The sequence below is a fragment of the Melozone crissalis genome, unplaced genomic scaffold (genome assembly GCF_028551555.1).
Source record: "Melozone crissalis strain CALT ecotype California unplaced genomic scaffold, PUWL_Pcris_2 ptg000005l_1, whole genome shotgun sequence".
In the NCBI taxonomy this organism is placed as follows: domain Eukaryota; kingdom Metazoa; phylum Chordata; class Aves; order Passeriformes; family Passerellidae; genus Melozone; species Melozone crissalis.
Window position 1 is genome coordinate 39,290,625 of NW_026535783.1, and position 19,975 is coordinate 39,310,599.

Sequence of the window (19,975 nt, forward strand, 5' to 3'; positions counted from 1 at the left end):
GCCCCAAAACTCCTGATCTAAGTGGCACAGAAACAGTGCAACAGATTCACTACCATCAAAACTACCAAAACTTATCTTATGAACAGACAAGTTTTCTCATGTATTAGTCAGCATTAAATTTTACTGGTGGTCTGAACTGAAAACCTCCTTTTAAATTTATTAAGTAACTTTCATGTCATATGTTCTCCACAATCAATTAAGTAATGTGCCATAAAGATGCTCTTAAAAGACATGATAATGACAAATAAAAGACATTTTCTTATTTCTGTTAATTTTTAACTGTTGAAACAGTGTTCTGTGTATCTTCTTTGTAGGTAACTGCTTCCTTACTTCTACTATTATTATTTGTATTATCTATAGTCAGAAAGCTCATGCAGACTTCACCTGATAAAAGTGAAAAATCTGATAAAATTATTAACTTCAGTACAAGCAAGTTATTTTTTGTTTTAAAAGGAAGGATTATGTTAAACTAGAACAAACCTGAATCCAAGGTGATGGACTTTGGAGGTTTAATAGGATAGAACACAAAGGGAAATATGGCTCCAGGAATCTGGTTTTGTATCTAGTAGGGGTAAGGACAGGACAAGGTGCATCACATTAGCTTTTCAATACTGAAATATTTTAATACGAGGACAAACTCTAGAGATACCTGTGGCCTTCCACCAATCCAAATGCAGAAAAAAGACACTACTGTACTTAAAATATATCTATTTTCAAAATATAATAATCAAATTCTAATAATTTAGAAAAGCTTCTTCAAATTGGTAGTAATAAATGGTGCACAAAAGTTTTGCAAAGGATTTGTTCTTAAAATATTGAGCATTACAAGACTAGAAATTTCACTGCTCTTTTTGCTTGTTATAAAGAAATGCTCCAAGAAAAAGCAAGTAAGATGAATGCCATTTTTTTTTCCTGAAGAGTCATATTTGTCTTCCTTTTTTTCAAAGAAGCACTTAAGTAGTATTTTCAAAGATTAAGGAGCACTGATGTAAAAGCCAATGATTACTATTAAACTGAAAACATGAGAAATCCAAACAATTCTAGAAATGAACCCAAGCTTCCATAAAAGTTGTTCTTTAGAATAAGTAACAACTACTTTTTGACATGACTTACTTGTATCCTGTAAATTTGAATTCTGAAAGACTTCTGATGTGCAGAGGAGCTGTATTCTACTTTTAAAGCTGGCAGATAATTTCTTCTGATAGGAATCTCATTTGGCTGTTGAATTGTCATGTTCATTCCATTAGGAGTTAAACATACCTATTGTATTATTATTAAAGAAAATTTAGTATGCCATGTGTTTTAAAATCCTACTTCATATACTTAAAAATTTACAATATTGTAAACCTTAGCAGTAGAAGTTCTGAACCTTTTAAGTTAGATGTCATAATCTCCCTCTATTTAAAGCAAACAAATTTTGCCATAAATTAAAAATAGAAATAAAACTACAAAGTAATGCATTATTTGGGGGTTACTATCATTTACCACATAGCTATCTAGAAGAAAAACTGAACAGTGTCATGGACTATGACTGACATAAACATTGGATCATTTATCTATCCAGTGTTTATCTTCCTATAGCACATTTCTAATGAGTGCCTAGAACTCATCCATACGCAAGGACTGAGCATTTGGAGCATAATGTGCTTCTACATTCCAGAATAATTTCTGAAATTTCTTTTTCAATTTTATGTGGTTGAATGACAGCTAAGTCGTTCCACAACAAGTCATTTTAAAAATACAGGATTTCAGGCTAAAGCAAACAAACAAATCAACCCCAAACGAATATATTTACTGGTATAACACATGAACCAAATGCAAATCTTCCTCACTGTAGTTTTATACATATTTAGTACTACAACCTCCAAAAATGGTACACCTCAATTTCAAAGTCAGGCAGTAACAACAAAAAGTCTGTAGCAATATATCAAGTTTGTGGAATATTTCCTGCACTTTTTAATACAGAGATAAATAAGTGTTTTCAAATGGAGTAGGTAAATCAATAATCTCAAATTTTACTGTAAGTTTTATCAAAGACAGCAAAATTGATATATTATCTTTTTTCTTGTGCATACATATAAGCAACAGAATTAGAGAACTATCAGTATTACCAAAACATTCGATTCCAACTCAATAATCTTATTTTCTGAAGGGCTTAGCTCACTGTAATCTCTGAATTCTTGTTCTAATTTATCAATTTGCTTAACACTCATTGGTCTCCATCTCGACTTCTTCTTGGGTTTTGTCTCCCACACCACATCAGAACTTTGAAAACAAAACAAAGAAGCAAAAGAGAAGGATTAGCTTATTGAAAACAAGTTTTCAAGAACACAAAGAACACACCTACTTCAGTGTGACTTTTAATATGTTGTAACTAAGGAATGAGAAAGCGCAACATAAAGCACCACTGTAGCAAACAGAAGTGACCCAAATCATGCACTGCCTTCTTGGAACTAAAGAGAAGCCAGTCTCTCCACTATGATGGGGAAAAAAAAAGTTAACAAGTCTGTTTAACTCCCCACTTTGATGAAGATGGGTATGTAGTGACACTAAGGAAGCTCCATCAAAGAAGCAGTACTGCCATCCATTGTCCTACAATCTCAATGTAGTTTTCTGCTTATAGTCCTGCATTTACTTTGGCATTTTAAATTTACTACAAATTGAAAAGTTCAAGTCAAGATAAAATGCCTCCTGCACTGTGCCTTATTTTTGACAGCTTCTTTATTTAGTCTTTCCATCTAAAATCAAGAGGTGGTTTTGTTTTACATGTTTCTTCTACTGATTTCATGGTGGGAGTTTTGGGTTTGTTTTTTTGTTTGTTTTTTTAAAAATGCTATCCTTTCTTCAGTCTCTCAGTTTTATTAATGCAAACAATTAAACAACCTTAAAGGGCATTAGATGTTTTTCCCACTGCTTCTGTGAAAAGCTCTGTGCTTGACTTCACCTTACAGTCAAACTTAAAGCATAAAATAGGGAACAAACCAACACTATCAGGCAGGTAGAAGATACTTCTTTCTGCAATTTACTCTCTAGACTATAAAAATATGTAACTTTCCAGACACAGCCACCTAGCCTCTTTTATCTATATCCGTGTCTATATTGAGACACATCAATGGCAGAAAAAACAAAGGTGAGCTAAGTTCAAAACAACAACTAAAAAAAGAGTACTATCTTGATTGTTGAAAGTTTCCTCCTTATTTTTTCTTTCCACCTTTTTTGGTTTTGTTTTTGGGTTTGGGGGTTTTTTTCTCGTTCCTAAAAAAATGAAGCCAATTTCAACAGTACTGCCATCCATTTTCAAGAAATCTGACATCTCCTCTGGGTTTGACAAGAAAACAAAACTAACTATAAGCACTAGACAAATTACTATGGATGACTGCTTTCAAAGAAAAACAAATTTAGTGAAATCTCAACACTATTGTGAATCTCAGCAATCAGCTGCCACTTCTAATGAAGTGTTTCCACTGCCTAAATATCAGAGCACAGCTTCTCAGGTGAGGGCAAGGACTGGAATTTTCTTAGAAAATTATGGATAAGATTATGTGAAGCCTATGTGTATGAGAAGTTCATGCTTGTTTGTTTTTCAGTAAAGTGCAAAGAATTAATCAAGAAAAAACAACTCTCACTCTGTCAACCTCATAATCGAATAAAAAGAAGTGTGTGGCTTATGGCAATTATATTCAAGTGTCCCTTAATGATTAGAAAGAGCCCCTGCTCAAATATATGATAGCACACATTTCCAAGCATTACATAATTTCTTTCTGCTTCCATCTGAAATGTATAATTATAGTAGGAAACTCAAGCAGTAGAGCTGTGGACCACCATAATTAATCAACCAAAACTAAAGGGACCTACAAGCTTTTGCATCAAAATTGCCAATGCAGAATTCAGCTGCTTGTGTAGTGAAGATAACAAAACCCACTGACCAAACTATTTGCAGACCTTGCTCCTTAAAACTCTATTATCACTTCTCAAACTACCTGGACAGGAAATATTTTCTGTCCAGTGTACTGGGAAGTCTGCTACACAGAATTACAAATACATGTTCCAAAACCACATACATCTAAATACAGTTAGCATATGCATTAGAACAAAACACAGTGAAAGCATTTCTCTTGGCAGCAGGAAAATGTAGTCATTAGGTTTGAACACTATTAACCCAGACTTCTATTTGCTCTTTCAGCACAAGCCAAAATGAAATACATAGAGTGAAAATACCTGAAGTTAAACATTTTATACTGTTGTACACAAAGTAAGTTACCTTGTAATTCCAATGTAGGACACCTCTTGTTTTGTATAATTATTAACCAATGAAATTCCAACATCTTGCAAAGACAGAACAATTTCTTGTTCTGCTAGTTCTGCTTTTACACTTTCATATGTCAATTTAAATACATTCTCATCTTCAGTGAACAGGACAATACGTTGCAAACCTTCATAAAATGACATTAAGTAGACCACTTTTCTAGAATCCACACTGAGTACTTCCATTTTGTCCTACAAATGAGAGGAAAAGTTTTTACAATGCTATTATCATTCTACTTCACAAAAAAAAGCAAAACAAAGCCACAGTCTTAGCAACACAACAAAGGAACACTTTTTTTAAAGGTACAGGAAAAAAGTAATTACAAAGTTTTATGACAACCTCTCACCACACACACACTGACACTTTTCAACTGAAGACTGCTTACTTGAGCAAGCTCCAGCAAACAAAGTGTTGCTACTGTTCTGCATTTGGAACTCATGTATGAGACTGCTGATCATGCTCATTAAATACAAGTTTCATGCATACACTGAAAATGGACATATAAATATAAGATTAGACACCATTAAAAGAAGATTTTGATAAAAAGAATATACCTCTTTTGCAGCAATTTCCTCGGTTCTATTTCCACATCTCCATTTTAATTTCTTAGATCCTGTTGGGTCTGCCCAAGTATACAACACTGCCTTATTTGGCTGAAGGCAGTCTTCCAATTCACTGAGGGAGCTAGAACAAAGTAATTTTAAATTCAAATGTCAATGAATATTTTGTATTAGTGACCTTTGCATTCTAGCATTTCAACAAGAACACTAATAATATTTTCAAGTAATGAGAACAGAACAAAATTAACATTATGCATGAAAAAACACACACAAAAACATTCTCACAACAGCAATAAGAATGAGGATTTGTACTTTAATATACATATATATACTTTAAAAATGAAGTATATACAGTAGATTTTATATACTCATTTTCTTCCCTCTTTATGATTTTCAGAAATGTGCTTTAAACTCCATTCCCTCTCACATATACTTAAAAACTTGCAGAATTGTCTTCTACAGCTCTGTGAAAGGATTCTACCCCAGGAGAGGAAGTGGAGAGATGCTCATCTCTGCTTGCTAGGATCCAGTTATTTGAACCATTCCCTCACATCCAAGCTGTGCCAGGGGAGGTTTAGATTGAACATTAGGAAGATTTTCTCTCAAAACACTGGAAGAACAGGTTTTCATGAGAGGCACGAGTTGCCACAAGCCCTTGACTTGGACAACACCCTTAATAACATGCTTTAACTCTTTATCAGACCTAAAGTGGTCAGGCAGTTGGGATTAAATGTAGGCCCTTCCACATATGAAACATTGAACTCTGTTCTAATTAAATTGACAATAGGGATTCCCACAGTTTATCTAAAAAGATAAAAATTACTAATCTTTACAAAGAAAAAACAAGGCAAACAGGAAGCAAACAGGATTTGACTAACAACTCTTCCGCCTTCCAAGTAAAAATCTTTAAACAACACTGCTCTGACTGACTGAAGGGAGAAAACAATAGGCTGTTTGGCTTTCAGAAATAAATAATTCAAAAATGATGCAAGTATACACTTCTCAGCATTGCTCAGTATCTGCATACAGTGGCAAAGCATTACAAAAACATTAATGGTAGAGAAGAGTGTTACTGTGTACAGGTGCAGAAGTAAATATTCACTCACTGCAGAAGACTAATATTCATTAAAATTACCTTAGCTTTGTTCTGCCTTGGCAAAATTTATGAAACTACCTGTCATCCCCTATCTCACATAATTTGAACCCATTCTTTCAGCTAAATTTTCTTCACTACTTATTCTGCACAGTCAGGACCTGCACAGCTCCAGAAAAGCACATCCTTTGCCCCCCACCAGGAATGTAGATGTCACAAGGCCACAAAATTCATATAAAAAGACACCACAAAACAGCTCACTCATAAAACTGCCTAGCAGTATTTAACATTGCTAACAATTCATTGCCTTCAATTTACCAAGCAAGAGATTTTTGGGTGCTCTGACAAAATTTGACAGCCATTTCCTCAAAATGGGCTTCTTTAGAGAATGCATGCTTACAATATACAAAACTACAGTTCATATGTCTCATGCAAACATCCACACTAAACCTCTTCATACATACCTTTGTCCATACTCAATAATTTCCTCTTTGGTATGGTTTATCAACAGAAATGGAGCTGCACCAGCATAGTAATTAGAAAAGGTAATCACCGTAGAATGTTCAGTCAGATTAACATCCACTGCAATTCCTCCAAGCTATCAGTTGTAAAAATTTTAAAGTAAATAACAGTGGAATGGATTTCCAAAGCCAATATAAATGCAAAGTAAATGTAATTTAAATATTTTTAAGAACTTCTCATCGTAAGATAAAACTATCATGTAGTAAAACTAGCTGTTTTACCATACCTTCAAAATATTTCCTTGATCTAAATACTAGGTAGCAGGTATTACAATTTGTAATTAATACTATGCAGGAGAGTTCTGTACCGTAAAAAGTTAGATTGGTAGTAGAGTTACCTTCCTTATTACAAGCTTACACATTCATGGCCTCAAGAACATTATACTACAAAAACCACTCACCTACTTAAAAACTACTCCTAGATGAGACTATCTGCAACATACAAGTAAATTTAGTGAAGTCAAAGTTATTCAGTGTTACTTTAGAACTAATATTAATACTTCTCACAAAGAATATTTGCAAAACAATCTGTATTTTAGCTCCTGTAGAACTGCTCCCCAGAGAAGCGCTTAAAACAGAATACCTACGTACATCTGTTTGTACACACACAAAAGAGAGAGCATGAGAATGCATTTGCATAAATGTAATATTTTCTTCAGGTAAGGTTTTGCAACAATTGATAGTAAGGGAAAACAATTAGAGAATGAAAATTAAAAAGTGATTTATGCTATTTTACTTAACATGTTAACATGGAAGGCAATATGTTACCTTATTGTCCAAATGCAGTAAAAGACAGTTTTCTTGCTGATCAAAATTTATTTTCTTTGGAGGGAGATCAGAATTTTCAACTCTAACAAGCAGTTTGTTGGCATCATTTTCAGGCCAAAAAGGAATGCACTAGAAAAATCAGAAATTTAAAAGTCAAAATACAAACCAGGCTTTAAATGCCATTCACATTAGCCCAAAATTCATCTAATGAAGTCTATCAAAAAGTGTATCAATTTGGATCAGAAACCCTATTTAAAAACCCTGAAAGTTATCACTTACCTGAATACAGTAAATTGAAACGAAGTCATTGAAAGGAAGTCAAGAAATGATTTTGACTATAGTGAAGAAAGTGAGGAGTAAGGAACTAAAGTGGAAAAAGTAGGACTTCATATTCACAACAAGAAGTACATTTAAAATGGAAAAAGTACATAAAATCCAGAGTATAAAATAACTACAACATTGAAAATGCCAAGCTGGTAAAATAAAAAAGATTAAAATGTTCTTCTATTAGCAGACCTTTTCCAAAAAAAAGTATAAATTTCAAATCAATTTTACAGTGATAATGAATGACAACAAAATGGGACATTAGCACAAATGCCACCCCAGGGTAACTTGAGTACACAGGACATCAGCTACTAGCAGTCCTTCTAGAAGTGTTTCATATGTAAAAGTACATATATACATATGAGTATAAAACACACAATATGAAGCATTAGGCAGCTAAATCAGAGAGCACCTTCTGCTATTCATATTCACAGCTGAAATAATAACCATTGTGGATTTAAAAATTTCAAAGGCAATCTCTCTTCAATAGTTTGCTTGCTAAATGGAGACAACCAGGAGACAGAGAAGACAAAAGTTTTAATGGTAACAAATGAAGTCTCTTAAATGAATCCTGCCACAAGAACAAGCTATGACTAATAGTAACTCTCAGCTATCAACAGTCAAAGTCTTTTTAGGTAGACATCTTTCCCTTATTTCAAATTGTTGACATGCAGCATCCAAAATTTTAAAACCATTTATTTCTAACATAGTTTAAGAAATGAGATGTCCATATTTAACTGCATCTGAATCCTAGAATTAATTCTTCAGTGGTGAAAGACTAGTTCACCAACTTACCATGCCACTAAGTTCCCTTTCCCATTGTTTCTCACACCACAGGAAGCAGGAAGACAAGGGAAAAAAATATAGTTAAACGGTAAGATTGAAGGCGTAATTTACATCAACATGTATCCCACAGACAAAGGAAATTTAAATTGTACTGTAAACTATAATAAAACTCAGCATGTAAGTCTCAACATGGAATTAACTGAGCCCAGAAGAAATTCAAGAAGAATCAGTCAATAGTAAATGGAAGTTTAAAATCCAAACCAAGTAAGTAAAAAAGACTGGCTAAACAAGACATTACAGAATCAACTATAAGGAACTGAAAAAATTTTGTAGTAGACATTAACCAGAGATTGTGTCACATAATGATGTAATTTTCAAGCCTTTTACCATACACTTGTTAAGTGCTTCACCAGATGTTATATTTATACGACAGTTTTGCTTCCACAGTGGGATCTTTATTTTATATTTAGCACTGGTCTTATGAACAGTCTTCAGCAATGTCTTCTTTCTATAAGGATAATTGTTGATCAACTGCCTTGCACTACACATAATTCAAAGGACTGTCCTTAGCAAACCACTGCACACTAATCACTGTCCAATAAACTCTATTGCAATCTTTGACAAACAATGCCTTTTTCTAGAAATAGTGATTAAGGTTTCTGATATATATAGTACTTTCCACAGGGAAAGATGGGACATGGAAGATGTCTCAGAGAAGGTCAGTTCTACTTAAGAACTGCTTTCTTTCCTGAAAAGACAAGCTATCTATCACTATGAAAGAAGAGTGAATTTAAAAAAAATCAGCAGGAAAGTCTCAACTTAAAATGACAAAAAAATAGAATAGTGGGAGAAAGGAGCAAGCCAAAATATGCATTAACATTTCAATAAGCTGCTTCATTTTTGAAGATCTCTTACCTAATGTTAGAGAGTAATGTGAGAAATACTCCAAAAATTATAGGCATTAATTTAAAAAATCTAGACTGTCAGAATAGTAGAGCTAACCATCTTAGCAACAGCATCAGATGTAAACTTGCTCCTGGAAATTGTTCTGGATCAAGAACAGAGACAGATTAAAGACAGACGAACAGAGGCTTGATACTACCTACATTTAGAAGAGATGAACTATTGGATATTGTATGAGGCAACTGAATTATAAAACAACCCTGGCAGACCAAGGTTGTCACAACATGGATTTTTAGAGACCCTCCTATCAAAGGGAAAAATATCGACACAATGCAAAAACAGGTTTAGAAGGGGATACAAATTCTTCTGTTGACTCGTACACCTCTATTTGGTAAACTGCCATATCTAACTTTTCAGAAGTTTTTAGGAGTGATCCTAAGATCACTCAGGATCTTAGTCTTTCCTGGATACTTTATTACTGAAAGAAGACTAAGATTTAATCAGTACAATTATGAAACACCTAAGAAACACTGACATTTGTGGGACAAGCGAGAAAATCCTGTAAGCATACAAATAAAACAGCCAACATGGAAACCTAGGGATGATACATGCAGAAGGTATTTCAACTACCAAAACTATTACCTTTGAGTAGTTTTTACAGAAATTTCAGAACTTTTTGTAAATATTTTAGCTCATTCTAATAGCAAAGATATATCAAATATAAACCACAAAACAAGAAGTAATACCATCTGACTATATTTCCCAAGAGTAAGAAATTAGATATGAAGTTGCCCATACTACTACACATACACCGCTATAGTGATGCAGTCATTTCAGACCTTTATCAATAAACTAGAGGAGGAATTATACATGTAAAGAACTCAAAAACTATGTAAGGCCAAGCAAAAAGCCTTGATTCAGAGGAACATAAGAATATTAAGAAATAGAACAAACAGGCAGGCGTATGACAAACAGTCCATTGTTGAGTAAAAGCAAGGAAACTTATTTTGAAAACGATAAGCATAATGGGAAGCTGAAGCGACTTCAACATATAAAGAGCTAAACCTTTATGCACACTTAATAAAAATCACAATGGAACAACATATCAATTTCATTAACTGAAATAAGGCTATTTAAATGGCACATCTTTATTGACTGTATCATGAAAGATAATATGCACAGCTAAAGAGCATGTACTGAAGGTACCAAAAAAATAATAGAAAGATTTGGTTAGGAATCTCATTGAACATATTTTTTTAACTTCTGCAATTTGGTTTGCAAGCATTTTTAGTAACCACTTGGAATATTTACAATGCTGATATTGAGGTGACGGAGTGTGTCCAAAGAATGGCAATGGAGCTGCTGAAAGGTCTAGAGCACAAGTCTTAGGAGGAGTGGCTGAGGGAGCTGGGATTGTTCTGTCTGGACAAAAGGAGGCTCAGAGGCCACCTTATCACGCTGTACAACTAGCCTGAAAGGAGGATGTGGCAAAGGAGGAGCTGGTCCCCAAGCATCAGGACCAAGGGAAACAGCCTCAGATGGCACCAGAGGACATTTAAAGTGACTATGAGGAAAAATTTCTTCACTAAAAGGAAAGTCTGGCATTAGAATAGGCTGCCCAGGGAAGTGGTGGAATCACCATTACTGGAAGAGTTAAAAAAATTGTGGATGTGGCATTTGGGGATTTATTTTTGTGGTGATTTTTTTATGGTAGTGCCAGGTTTGTGGGTGGACTTGACACATTATCTTAAGAAATCTTTTCCAAGCCTAATAATCCTGTACTTCTAGGATTCTAAAGGAAATTAACTGGGCCTTCAACCACACTATTTTTTAGGCTAAACTGTTTCGGATAAGGCTCTAGGGAAGGGGAAGGATTCACTCTTCCCAGAAGGCACTACAGATCACTTACAGCGTTAAGAAACCTCCAGACAAGCACTGCTTTTCCTACATGTCCTGCAGGAAGGCATGATGGCCCCAAGACCCAAAAACACATAAAAAAAATTGTGTGACACTGCAGTGCAAACCACCAAGATGCACACGAAGTCTGCAAAGTCTCTGCAGCACAGACAAGAACCCTAAACCCATTTTCACACCACTTGGCCTGAGGGTCAGGGATCTCTTTCTAGGAAGTATGCATTGAGCACTTAGTAGCAGAAGTGCGACTCGACCCAGAAGAACCATTTGGATCACTCTGAACTGAATCACATGAGGGAATTTCTCCCCATACCTAAGTGACTTCATGCATACCAGGTCAACCAAAATATTCTACCACATACCATTGCTAAACTGAACAGAAGCTCCACTGCCACTGCGTAGAGATAATACAGTAATAATATAATATAGTAGAGGTCTTTTTCTCAGACTATTTATGATACAAAGTGACTGAATAAAAAATTCCAATTACAATGTAAACCAGCTTTACAGTATGTCCTAATTGAACACTGAGAAATGGTAAAGGATACAGATCATTTATGGAAAAGGCATGGTATAGTCAAGCATTGTCATAGAACACTATATATGGCTCACATTTTCCATTCGAGAGAGAGAGAGTGTTCAAACCAGTTTTTTCCCCTTAGTGAAACAACTTGGAATAGGTTCCATTATAAGTTTACCTGTTGCAAAACAATGGGAATCCACTTTTCCTTGCCCTCTTCAGCTACTTCCAAAGTGTAATTACTTCTATTTGAAATCATAAAAAATGGAGTGAAGGTTACAATTCTGGTAATATTGAAACTGCTATTGTTTATGGTGATACCAACCTGTGAACAGAAGGACATTATTTTAAGTACACTTTCTAAACCCCCTTTGTATCTCCTGAAAATAATTAATTTGAAAGATAAATTTAACTCACTTGATATTCCTTTTTATGACTCTTGCATTTCACAGAACCATGACTTCCAACAGTGTCCAGTGAAAATGGATCAGACAGTTCACTGTCAGTTACCCGAAGCTGCGCCTGTGAAGAAGCACCCGGAATTAATTTTCAGTTTACAAGTCACTGACAACATTTAAAATTACATATATAAATTATGCATAAAGATAAATGGAAATACTGGTGTTTCTATTAAAAAATCAAGACATAACAACTGCCAGTATCATTTCATAGATGTATTTTCTACCATGCTTAGTTACAACCCATGTGGAAGAAGTGTTGTAAGTATAACACAATTCAGAGGAAGCAACCAGATAAGGATTCTTTAAAAACCATCATAATTAAAATTTCAAAGGAAAATCAATGCACTCTTGTAATCTCTTTCATATCATTCATCCATCAGTAATATTCATAATTAAAAAACTAGGGAAACTCAAATGGTGAACTTAACCGTAGCATTCTACGTACCCAGAACCAATCTACCAACCACCACTGCAAGTATTAATTTTCCACGAAGCATTCATTGCTCCAGTACCGCAGCTTTACATTTCCTACACAATTTCTCTGACTTATTTGGAATAGAACCTTTATTGATGCAGTTTAAATGTAAAAGGAATTCGTTTTATTTAGAAAACAACTTCTCTGTGAACTACTTCTTTCAAAGTGAGGATCTCTTCTTTAACAATACCTCTGATAATGTAAATTTCCTATCTCAAGCATATTTGACTACATGCTTATTTAGAACACTGTTTTTAGACAGAGATATTATAGGTTTCATGCCTTTTACAGAGCACAGGATAGAGTAAACACATTTTAAAGTGTAAAAATGCTTTCATACAGCAACATAAGGGAGTATACAGCTGTGAGATTTGCAAAATACAATACCTTGTTATTTTGAAGGAAGTTTTTAGGCTGGAAAGAAAAAAGGAGGGGCTTTTTGTAATCTGGAGGATGCTTGCGGTGAATACCATCCGCTTTGTATTGTAACATTCGACCAGTTTTATTCACCATCCAGTAGGGACTGTGAATTTGTATTACCATCTGCCCAGTTGTGTAAGTCACGTGAACAGCAATATCCAGCTCAGTCTTATCCAGCTCTGTGACACACTGAAATGTTGTGAAGCTGATATCAGGTAGATTGCTTTTTATAAGATACTCGCTTCTCCAGTCTTGATCAAGATAGTTAAGCAACTGCAAATCTAGTTTTGTTTGGTCCAAGACTGCATTATGAATCTGGGCAGAACATCCTTCTTGTAGAGTGTCATACTTGTTCCCATTTCCCTTAAAAAGACAATCAGACACCAAAAAGGATACATTTTCATGAATCATACACAAAATTAATATAAACTTTTAGTCTTTAATTAGCTCTAAAAATGAGGATGCAAGCTATTTAGGCACAATTTTTAAATACCTTTTGCACTACTTAACTATGCTACTTTCCTGAACATCTACCTTAAAACAGTACTTTGCAAAGAGAATCTTAATGCATGGTCATCAATATTCAATATCAAAAAGCCCATCTGTCATCAAATTCAAACACACAAATATTCTTACATGACAAATTTCCTCAACACAGTATTTTCTTCAGTAAATTTAAATTTGTAAAAGACATACAGAGCTTGTTACTTCCACACATATGGTATAAGCTACAGGCTCCAGTCCTAGTAATTATTTTTCTTAAATTAAATTATTATTTACTTGTGGTGAAGTATTACTATTAGTGTTTTACCATTACTACTTGAGTTCAAATACTAAATATTAAGATCATCTGAAAAAAAAAATCTGCCTCCCAACTGTATTTCCATTATCCTAAGCAACATCAATAAGGAGTGGGACACAATCCAGATCCATACAATGAAACCTACAGTGTTGAGGAATCTGTCTACACTGCATGTTTTAGGTATTTTACTCAAGTCTGTCTCTCATCTGGCACTGGAAAGAATGTCTATTAACAGTCTAAGTGCACCTAATTTTTTAATTTCACCTGGAAACAATTTGAAGTCCAGCAGTAAGCTGCAGTTCAAGCCAAAACCTGGCAAAAAGGCAGGCCTAAGAAAAGTATGCTACTGCTGAAACACTGACTACACATAAAATGCTAACATAGGGTGATTCACCCGAGACATTTTTCACAGAAAAAGCTGCACTATTCAATTAGGCTGAAGTTGCACTTGAGCGACTCTCACAGGGCTCAACTTGTACAGTGTTAAGTTTTCTTTTGCATATATATCTAAAGCATGGCTTAATAACACCACATTTCACATTCTGTGATATTTCAATTCTGGAAATACAGACTTTATTAGACTATATAAGACTTGCCTTTATAAGATTTTGCTTAAAAAATACTCCATCAGAACCCCTTTGTTCTAATCTCCATTTCAAACAGCTTTCACATTTTAAGTGGGAAACATCACTAAAATTCAAGCATTATACAATTACCTCTACTGAGTAAGTTATTTGGTAAGGAAGAAGATTGCGAAGAAGAACAGAAGGCCATAAATGAACAACATATGGAAAATCCCATTCATCTTCTGCACCTAACGAAGTGGTCAATGCATCTTTTACAGGAACAATATTGATGATAAGTGAGTGGTTAGTTGACTTCACAGATTGGCATTTCCTTTGTAATAAACTTTCAACATTTTTCATAATTTCATCAAAAGTAATTCCTTCACACATATCAAATTCTGCACCCACTCCATTTTCATTGGCTAGTGGTTGCAAACTCAGTACGGATCTGTAAATGAAAACATTTTTAAACACTTAACATGTGACTGAATGTTTCAATTATAAAAAAGTACTATGCAACAGGGACATTCTAGTATTATTTGTATTTAAGAAGATTTCTAGCAGTAGTTCATTGCCTGCCTCTATCTTGATTAAAGGAGGAATCAAATGATGGACTGGATCCCAAAATCTCATACTATTTTAACAGTTGGGTTTTTTGTTCCATACCTCCACATGCTTCCCTTACAAAGAAAGGGTTATTGGAGAGTCTTATGAAGAGACTACTGAATTTCCTTACAGGTGCTGTTCTGTTCCTGTTCCAAGCTAAAGGCCTGGATCAACAACTTACTCCTAAAACCAAGGCACAGAAAGTGCCCTTCTTTTCAGTCATATAAAGCACCAAGTTAGTTCATGGATTATTTACACACATGGCTTTTATAAGGCAATGGCTTTAATTTAAAACAGCTGCTCTGAACAGTTTTAACACATTTCCTGACTGCCTAGTGGAACTCATCTGTGCAAGGAATCAGAACATCACTAAATCTCATACAGATGGTTAGAAATATCAAAGAATTAATGAATCTACAGTACAACATAAGTAATAAAGGAGATATATAGCTTTCACTATTAAAAACGAGGAGAGTGTTTGGGAGAAAACAGAACGGAAAAGTCTCTGCAACCATAAAAAAAATCCATCAAAGCAAACCTACCTACATAAAACTTTGTTACAGTTCAACTAAAGTTTACATTCAAACTCGTTGCAATTTTGTTATTAGTTTGTGATAATAACACAGTTATGCTATATGCCAAGTTTTTCTAAGGTTGATGAGTCTTTTTTACATCTTTGATAGAGTCTAAATCTATAGCTTTTAATCTCTTATGTCAGAGTAAGAGATTATCAAGAAGAAGAATTATCAAGTAAATATCAAAAAAATTAAAAGAAGCCTTTTCAGAAAAAACAAAAAAGCTGCATTAATCACCAAACATCACCCACTAAGACTGCAATTACTGTGTTCCAAAAGTACATGAGCTCAGATTTTTAAAGTAGCTTAGCTAATTTAACTTATTCATAAAATTTGATTTCAAAATCCTTCCAATTCAACAATGAAATAGTACTCTGTTTAACTTATACTACATGCCCTGAAAAGATCCTACCTAAAAATGACAACACAGTATTATTTCAGTATTAGGTAGCAAGGGTAAACAAATTTTTTAGCATAATTGTATAGATACAATAATCAAAAATGTAGAGACATATTCTACAATAAGAGAAAAATAAATACCTGTAAGAAGAAAAGGGTATGTTGAATTCATTTTCTGGTGAAGCAGTCCCTAAACATCTTCCTTCTTCAAAAACATTTAAAGGGATTGAAAAGTGATTCCTTATCTGTGTAAAATAAAAATCCAGCAACACACATTAGGAAAAACTGTAAAGACAAAGTATTTTGAGCTTAACAAAGCAAGTCGGGGAAGTCTTGTTTTTCATCTTACCCATATACCATTCAAGGTCAGTATTTCAGAAGAACTGCCTCTAAAACAGCAAATATTTTTAAATGACCTGGTTGTGCAGTTAAATGCTGTATTTTATTTATGAAATAGATATGTTAGCTGCAAAAAGCTTTTCAAGGAGAAACACAAGACTCTGAAAAACCAAAGGAAAGTAAATCCCAGCTATATGGTAACTTTCCAAACAGTGGTGTCCTAAAAATATAATAGATACAAGGTTCAAAAATCCCTACAGTGGAAGTGTAAGGGAAGTTAGAAGTTTCAGGTTAAATCCGTAATGTCCATTCCAGGACACTTAGTTATCTTTCTTGCAATTTATTTATTTTTATTTATTTTAGGGTTAATTTAATTAGCTCCTAGAAAAAAAATAATTTAGAAAATAATAGTAAATTTTGTTATTAACCAAGTCGTGAACCATTTTGAGTGAAAAAAAGCAACCAAAATGTAACAACACTATCTCTATAGAACTGCAGTATCTAATTTATCACTGTAGCTATAAACCATATAATGTCTTTCAAAAATACTATGCAATCAAAAGACATATATACCTAAAGGTCTCACTTTTCAACTGACACTGTACTAAATTTGAAAATAACATATCAATGGTACAGGATGAAGAAAACGAAATAACCTGACTGAAGGATAACCTGTGGAACCACGGTGAGATTAAATGAAGTTTGATTAGTTCATACAAAACAAATAGTTCAAGACCAAAATTACAGTCAGTATTAGTTAACATTATTAATTAATTGTCCTGATCCAAAGTCTGATTGGTGTCTACCTGCATCCAGTCCATCTGTCACTTTAAAAATGGTTTTTATTCTTGAAAAATCAAACAAAAAGCAAAGTTATATGGACCATTCAGAGAAGTTTTAAAGTATGTTTTTTCAATGTTTATTTAAAGACTACAGGATTCTTTTCATTCATTAAAAAATTAAATGAATGGATAAATAATGACCTGAATAGGGGAACGTATAGTTATCATCTTGCTTCCTTCAACAGTGTCAATTTGACTGACGATGGACCTTTCAACACCTGATTCCTCATGTCTCACTTTGTAAATACATCGACCCACTTTAGTCAACGGAATCTTTTCCACAGCAGAATGATTATGTGGACCTAGAATTTACAAGAAGAGACATTAAATGCTCAAAAGGAGCATAAAGAAAGAATTGAAAGACAAAAATGTGTATTCAATAGAACTTTCTGTGTCATTCAACCTAAAGAATAAAAAAACCACCTGCCTGATGAAAAAGTACAATCAGCACCCTTAATACGCTGCCCTTGCAGTGTTACTAAGGAAACAGCAAAGATTCTTTTCTTGCCACTAGGAAAAAAGTAAATGAGTCTATCACTCAAATATTTAAGTGGGTTTTGCTACTGCAAATAAAATTAGTGCCTCACAGGAAATATTTAAAAGATGTAATAGCTTATTAACAAGGCACAGGTATTATATTGTAAAAACAATTCATCAAATGGTCAAGTTTGAAAAATTGCCAATTGCTACAACAAATCAATTTAAATTTTAAACAAATACACCATTAAAAATAGCTGAATTTTAATTTTAGCTTTAGCTATGGGTGTTTAAAATTATTTAAAACAATCTTTTTTAAAAAACATCCATTTTAAGAGTAACTTCCATTAAACACACATATATACAGAACTCAATTTTAAAACAAAAATTATTTTCAGCAGCTGAATCCTGCAATAAAATATAAATGCAAACAAATATCTGACTCAATAAATATTATTACATAAATAATTTATCACAGCAGAAAAAAACCTATGCTGCATAAATTAACAAGTATTATTATATATATAACTTTAAGCTGAAAAGGCTAAAGCAGGATTTCAAATACTGCCATGCATGCAGAATTCAAAGAGACGCTCCTTTCATGTTATGTTGTCCTCCAAAATTTATTGACCTGTACAAGACACTGTATTAAGGATGATAAACATTTACAAAAACAGAAAATGTATGAACTTTAGAACTTACATATCTGAATGTAAAATCTCTTGCTACTCAGTGTTGTCATTGCTGTGAACTGGTCACTCTCACTTCTACTTCTGACAAAATCCATATTTAAACTCTCTTTGTCTTCTAAATGAAATATTTTTGATCCAAATTCAACATTAAGGACACTAAAGGAATCACTAGGCGAGACCGTGATGGGAACTCCTAAAGAATTTATTATTACAAATGGTGCTCGATCTTTTTTGAAGACGTCTGAAGTTTGACTGGCTGCTTCAGCAAATGCCTAGAAAGCAAAGAATCAATAAAAAATATAAACACATGAGTAAGACTTCACCAAGATGATCTCTGCAAGTATTCATCTAGCAGCTCTAACACCACATAGTTAAGAAATCTTTCTTACCGTGCCCAAGTTACTCAACATTTGCAGTCCTAACTTGGACAGTGTAATGTTGAGCTGGTCTTTTGAGGAAACATTTATTACTGTTTTATATTCTGGAACTTTGTAGTTCTCCTCTTCTTCATCATCTGATTCAAACAGCACTTTTTTAGCCTTCTTCATCTGAAAGGAGATATTTAAAGAATTCTTATCTGACCACTCATTCTGTAGAAGAAAGTTTCACCTCAAGACTTTCTATGTCTCCCTTTCCCATTTCTATGTCCTGCCACAATTTTCCTTTTTTGTTGTTTATGTTTTTATTCTCAAATAAAATCAAAGAGGGAGAGAAGAAGACAAGAGACAAATTATATACTCAGGATGTCAATGAAATTCAAGTAAGAGTAACGAAATTTATAATTATTCCAAAGTAAAGAAAATACATACTAACTACTAATGTATGCAGTAAATACTGAAAACATTCATCTTAACCTCTTGAGCAACACTGTGTAAAATGTTACACATAATTGCCTTCCTAGTGTTAAAACAGTCTGAAAATTTAGTCTTTTTGTATTTCCATAAATCAAATACCTATTTGTTTTCATTTGATTGAAAGAAAAAATAAAAAGCTCTGATGGAATATGTTTCTCAAGCCTTCAACACTTCTGGAAATTATGTATTTCCAAATGTTTTATTTCGTATCAGGGCGAGGTGAGAAGACATGAGGTTTGACTCATTATCTTTTACCTCTTTCCTGTATTATGTCTTGTACCTCTCTGGAAAATTGTCGGGGGTATTTCTAATAGCAGTTTCTTAACTGCAGTATCTCAGTCCACAGTCTTTATCCTTCTGAGGCTATCACTGTAGAAAGTTTTTGATAATGATAGTCCTAGGAAAAGGGTGGATCTTCAGTTCTGTGCAACCAGGTTAAAAATACTTGAACAATTTTGAAAAATTCAGGAAACAATGAAATGAAACAGATAAGACAGAAGGAGGAAAATAAAAGGTACTTCCCATTCTTTGATAAAGCCTTATCTAGTTTGAGACCAGAAACTTGACTGTTTCTATGGAAGATGAAAATTAGGTGGTAAGAACACTACTCCCACAGTACTCTATGTGCTAATCAACAGCTATCAGTTTTTCCAATACAATTTTGCTATACTACTACTGTGGAACAAGAGCAGTGGCTTGTCTTTCCAAAATAACTGAATGCATCATTAGCATATGGCCTAATAGGACAAACTGATATAAAGCTGTTATGATT

The 19,975-nt window shown here is 33.8% G+C and overlaps 1 protein-coding gene across 4 annotated transcripts in view; it reads right to left on the minus strand.

The window, feature by feature from the left end:
• Positions 1-19,975, minus strand: part of VPS13A (vacuolar protein sorting 13 homolog A) — a 107,004-nt gene that overhangs the window by 24,097 nt on the left and 62,932 nt on the right. For 2 of the 4 annotated variants that reach the window (XM_054288360.1, XM_054288378.1), the window contains exons 43-58: positions 18,739-18,897; positions 18,360-18,621; positions 17,322-17,482; positions 16,141-16,244; positions 14,570-14,867; positions 13,019-13,414; positions 12,113-12,217; positions 11,874-12,020; positions 8,368-8,406; positions 7,249-7,377; positions 6,424-6,557; positions 4,861-4,990; positions 4,262-4,497; positions 2,112-2,265; positions 1,114-1,260; positions 481-562 (exon numbers count right to left, since the gene is read on the minus strand). In XM_054288360.1, coding sequence (XP_054144335.1) covers positions 481-562; positions 1,114-1,260; positions 2,112-2,265; positions 4,262-4,497; positions 4,861-4,990; positions 6,424-6,557; positions 7,249-7,377; positions 8,368-8,406; positions 11,874-12,020; positions 12,113-12,217; positions 13,019-13,414; positions 14,570-14,867; positions 16,141-16,244; positions 17,322-17,482; positions 18,360-18,621; positions 18,739-18,897 — 2,683 coding nt within the window. The remainder of the gene's footprint in view (positions 1-480; positions 563-1,113; positions 1,261-2,111; positions 2,266-4,261; positions 4,498-4,860; positions 4,991-6,423; positions 6,558-7,248; positions 7,378-8,367; positions 8,407-11,873; positions 12,021-12,112; positions 12,218-13,018; positions 13,415-14,569; positions 14,868-16,140; positions 16,245-17,321; positions 17,483-18,359; positions 18,622-18,738; positions 18,898-19,975) is intronic. The other 2 variants (XM_054288370.1, XM_054288387.1) reach the window with 1 other exon arrangement.